Genomic DNA, 4,635 nt, shown 5'->3' with positions numbered 1-4,635 from the left:
AAGGGCTGCGACCACACATACATTTGATAAAATTGATGTCTTCTTGCTAATGAAAGGGTTATCTTCTTAAAATGGCGAGTTTTTCTAGCAACATCTTTAAAATGCTGGTGTTTCCCTTCGAAACGCGTACAACCATACAGATAGGAAAGGACCAAACATCATGATGAGTCGCGGATAATGAACAACGTAATGCATTTTACAGGGGTTAGATATTTGTGGCTACAACACTGCAAAGCCTTGAAGAAACGAATAAATGCAGCGTTCTAAGTAATGAACATGCATATGGGGGAGGTGCCTGCTCATGAGAAGGTCTACAGTTTCACGAAAAGCTATATACAGCTGCCACGCTTCATTGCCATGCACAGCTGCCACGCCATACATGATTGTCTGTATGTCGGCTGTGCATGTTTACACACATATTTAGTCACCTTGATGTGCATACATATATGGACCTCAATGTGATTATACGCATAATGACATTGATTATACGGAATATGCTGGTAATTGTGAATACACAGTTACCAGCTTATTGCCACAAACCCAGCAGTTTTATTCGGCGTTACACCCTTTACACCCCAATTGCCATGAGGGTGTTAAAATACACCTTAAAAGGTGTGCGCCATGAACATTTTGATTTACACCCTTTAAGGTGTAAAACGATTTAGAGTGTACAGCGGTACAGATGGTACAGCCCTTCGGTACAATGGCTTTTCGGGACCCTTCGGTTCCCTAAAACTCTTTTGGTGAGTCTCCGGTTGCTTCCTCGCCACTGATCACGCATCGACCGTCCGATCGATTCTATGCATCGCGCCGGTTCCCGAAACCTCCCTAATAAATAGCTATAACGATCTGTACGTTCAGTTCAAGATGGAGTTCCGATTATTGAAGCCGGTTCAGGGCCCTACAATATTTTTGTCACTAAATAAGCTCCGTAGCTTATCTAGTGACTCTAGTGGTGGTGGTGGTGGTGGTGGTGATGAAAGAGCTCGCCGTTGTCGGCCGCACAGAGGTGGGCAACGTCACGACTGACGCCCTGGGGGAATGTGCGTCATGGGCTGACTTCTAAGGGGACTTAGTGACCCGGTGGCGGTGGTGGTGGTGGTGATAGGACTTAGTGACCCTACTTTTTGTAAAGCCCTCTTCCAGCCAACCACAGGCCTGATTTAACTTCGAAATGTGAAATTATGCGGAAAAGAAGAAGTTGTGACATGTTGTGGTGGAGGTTGAAGAAGAAGAAGTAGTCACACTCTCGTAGCAGCACGAGCGAGTGATATTCTCTTTCGAAGAGGTAGAATTTCGCCAGTTGTGACGCAAGGTGCATCGCATAGTATTCAGTACGATGGGCATGATGGAAGCCACTGATATCGAGGAGAAACGGAACCCCCGACGAAAGAAAAGTCGCGATTTATCGCAGAAACGCTCGAAAGCAAGCACGATTTCGAAGACCAGCGTTGAGGAACCATCCACGAAGCCGTCAATGGTATCCAGGAAGAGAGCTTCCATCTCATGTCAGCCACAACAAACCAAGAAAGAAATCACCAAGAAATCTGACGACGAGAAATCCGATCTTGGGAGTTCCATAGACGCGACGAGAACCTCTAGGAAGTTCCTATCGTGGAAGTACACGGTGTCCATGCAAACGCTTTCTGAAAAATCGTGCGTATATCATGGTAAGGTTCTTCTCTTGCCGAGCGATTGATCCGTGTACTTTTGTAGTCTCTTCTTTTTATTCGAGGGAAGGAACCCTCAATGACACTCATTGCGATATACATAATGCAAACGCTGTCGGCCCCGCGGGTGTTGGGCGACCGCTCGCCGCATTGGTTGCGCGTTAGCTGCGTCTGCGTGGACTGCAATATGGTAAAATACATGTGGAGAGACATTCTTGAGAATAATTCTTCGCAAAGGAGCCGAAATATTCTGAAATCTCCATCACCATCGCTTCATGGTCCCTACTTCCTTTTTTTTTTTGTGTGTGTGTATGTGTTTGTGACTATTAGCGCCGCGAAGCACCTGCGACTATGAGGAGCAACATACAGACAGACGGAGAGAGGATAGTAGGAGGCTGTGGGCGACAGGGTGGCCCTGCTGCCGCCAAAGTAGCGCCCTCGACGTTACTTAAGTTAAATGCAGAAACAATAACTTCATGCCCATGTCTTTTCAGATTCAGAGAGAGAGAGCCCGAAGTCCACCAATACGCTGGTAATAACCGTCGTATCCGTCGTCTTAATTCTGGTTGTCACCGCCGCAGGAGCCTTCTGGATTTACAAGCATTACAAGGACAAGCTGAGACAACGCAAGGTGATAGAATGCACAACAACGGAATGTAAATTAATCCAGCGCCAACTTAACAACGAATTGGACAAGAAAATTCACCCTTGTGATGATTTTTATAGCTACGTGTGCAGCAAGTGGATCAAACGAGAATCAGGGGGATTTTTACACGATGTCATCGATATTTACACTCATTCCCTGATAAAGGCTCTCACGTCTCCGGAGTCAAGCCATCCTGACAGATTCGGCTTACACGTAATGGCCAAACTGTATCAAGCCTGCCGCGATTACGCGACTAGCAGCGGAGGAACTTTCAAGGACGCAATAGGACAAGTCATCGAACTGCTGAATTTTAGGACCATTTTGAAACGGCAACAACACATTTTCGTATTTCTGCTCGAAATGTCATTAACCAAGAATATACACTCAACATTCACGGTTCGATTTCATCGCAGTGAGAAGTCTAAATACTTGCGGTTCGACCTCGGATACTCCATTCGTTCCAAGATGTATGGAGTCGTGGATGCGGACACCAGTAGAGCTTCGGAAACTGAGAAATCGATGACATTTATGACAACGCAGTTTCTGAATGATTCTCGTATCAGCTCTGACATCGATGCAGCCACTATATTAAGCCTGGATGCCAAGATTCACAAGTTGCTCAGTGCGAAGGCCTGGGTGACGCAGCTGACGTTCAACTCAGTTGCGCGCTTGACGTCACGCAAGACCATAGGGCAGATCATAGAGGTCGTTAACAAGAATGCACCACCCGGTTTCAGAGTCGACTTTGGAAGCCAGATTGAAATCGCTGGACTTCGGTCTCTGATGGATATTCGCAGGATCCTCTCAAATGGATCTGAGGGTCTGCGGGACATGTACCACTTGGTGAACATCGCAGCCGATCTCCTCCGATTCACGGCGCACAGAAACCTTGCCAGGATTCCGTTTGTCTGCCTTCGTGCCACGAGGATTGCCCTCACCAACACCTGGCAATTTGTGGTTGCCCGATCCACAGACCATCTAAGTAGCGGAACAGTAGCCAAGGAACTGGTCGCACGTGTCAGGGACATGGTTACGGCTGGCAGTACGTTCGGCGTGTTTAACGAAGACGAACGACAAGGTGGTCAAGAAATCTTGCAGAGTACAACAGCGATTACCTACGATGGTTCAGAAGTGGAAATGCTAGATGAGCATACCGATTATACTTCGTGGAAGCTCGAAGGAAAACATCTGTTCTCGGTTTATGTAGAAGCGGGACAAAAGGAAAAGGTGATGCTCCGCAAGTCGTTTTCTTTGACGAGTATCATTAAGGCTAGCGAGAGCCAGTTAAAACATGATCTAAGGTTCCACGAAGCGGAGAGACTCCTTACAATCCCCACGGCGTATCAAAACCCTCCCGTTCTTTTCGAGCAGTCAGACGAAATTCCGCTTTACATCAACGTGGCGACACTCGGAGTCGAGATCGCCAAGGAAATGGTACGTGCTTTGACTGTGCCGTTCAGAAGTTCGAGCACGTCAATTAACACCCTTCATGGGTCTCTTACATGCCTGAAGAAAGTCGGTGTAGCGCATGGTCTAAATTTGACAGGGATCACCGGAGCCGACCTGTGGGAGGCAGACGCAGTTCTGTGGTACTATGCTCTTCGCAGCGTGTACGAAGGCCTCCAGGATTTGGTCATCAACGTGGGAGAGTCTACAAGTGGCGACATCTGGAAGGAAACACAGCATTATCTTTTCATCCGCTTCTGTATGCTATCGTGTACGCCACGGGAAGAAGACTCCAAGGGGATTCCTGAGGTATTCAAAGAGCGCTGCCTCGTCCCACTTCTTAGTATCCCGGATTTCGCAGATGCCTTCGGTTGCACTGAGAGAGAGACTTTCAGAAGTGACACCTGTGTTTCTCACCAGAAGTAAATAGTTCTCACATGTAAATAGTTAGGACAGATAGATCGTTCACTATACAAGTGCTTGATCGAAATACTGTGGACGTCCTGTATTATTAGTCACTGTAATTGTAAATGGCGAATAATGTCCCAAATGTGTGACGTACATTTTTAACTGCCTATACGTAAGGGCTGCTATGCTGAATATGGTTACAGCTTGTGTCGAGAAGTACGACACCAATAAAGGTACAAGAACATCAGAGTTTGGAATATATCGGTGAACGAAAGACTGATTCAATTAATTTCGCTTTACAATTCTTTAATTTGATCCTACACCCGTTACGCCAAAATGTTACGCGAAGATGTCACAGGGGTATTGAATGACTATCGACCCCGATCGTCATCGACTCAATGGAGGCCCGTGAAACCCCCTTGGAGCTAACAAGGGTACTGGACTAAATTGACAAAAAAATGGACA

At 46.7% G+C, this 4,635-nt stretch overlaps 1 protein-coding gene across 2 annotated transcripts; it reads left to right on the top strand.

Moving 5' to 3' along the window:
* Positions 1-1,004: 1,004 nt before the first annotated feature.
* On the top strand, positions 1,005-4,417 carry LOC135365871 (uncharacterized). 2 transcript variants are annotated; one of them, XM_064598557.1, is made up of 3 exons: positions 1,005-1,670; positions 2,165-3,750; positions 3,863-4,417. In XM_064598557.1, exons 1-3 carry the CDS (start codon positions 1,340-1,342, stop codon positions 4,190-4,192), a joined length of 2,247 nt encoding a protein of 748 aa, XP_064454627.1. In that variant the 5' UTR covers positions 1,005-1,339; the 3' UTR covers positions 4,193-4,417. The 2 variants fall into 2 exon arrangements, with proteins under 2 accessions (XP_064454627.1, XP_064454626.1); XM_064598556.1 differs by having other exon boundaries at positions 2,165-4,417.
* Positions 4,418-4,635: the final 218 nt, after the last annotated feature.

The sequence above is a fragment of the Ornithodoros turicata genome, chromosome 8 (assembly GCF_037126465.1).
Source record: "Ornithodoros turicata isolate Travis chromosome 8, ASM3712646v1, whole genome shotgun sequence".
In the NCBI taxonomy this organism is placed as follows: domain Eukaryota; kingdom Metazoa; phylum Arthropoda; class Arachnida; order Ixodida; family Argasidae; genus Ornithodoros; species Ornithodoros turicata.
The sequence above is the reverse complement of the archived record's forward strand: the minus strand, read 5'-3'. Positions and strand labels throughout refer to the sequence as shown.

Bases quoted from the DNA above. Each gene is read 5' to 3' on its own strand.
- LOC135365871 (XM_064598556.1), top strand. From the start codon at position 1,340: ATGGGCATGATGGAAGCCACTGATATCGAGGAGAAACGGAACCCCCGA. The intron at 1,671-2,164 runs GTAAGGTTCTTC...ATGTCTTTTCAG, and splicing joins AAAATCGTGCGTATATCATG to ATTCAGAGAGAGAGAGCCCG.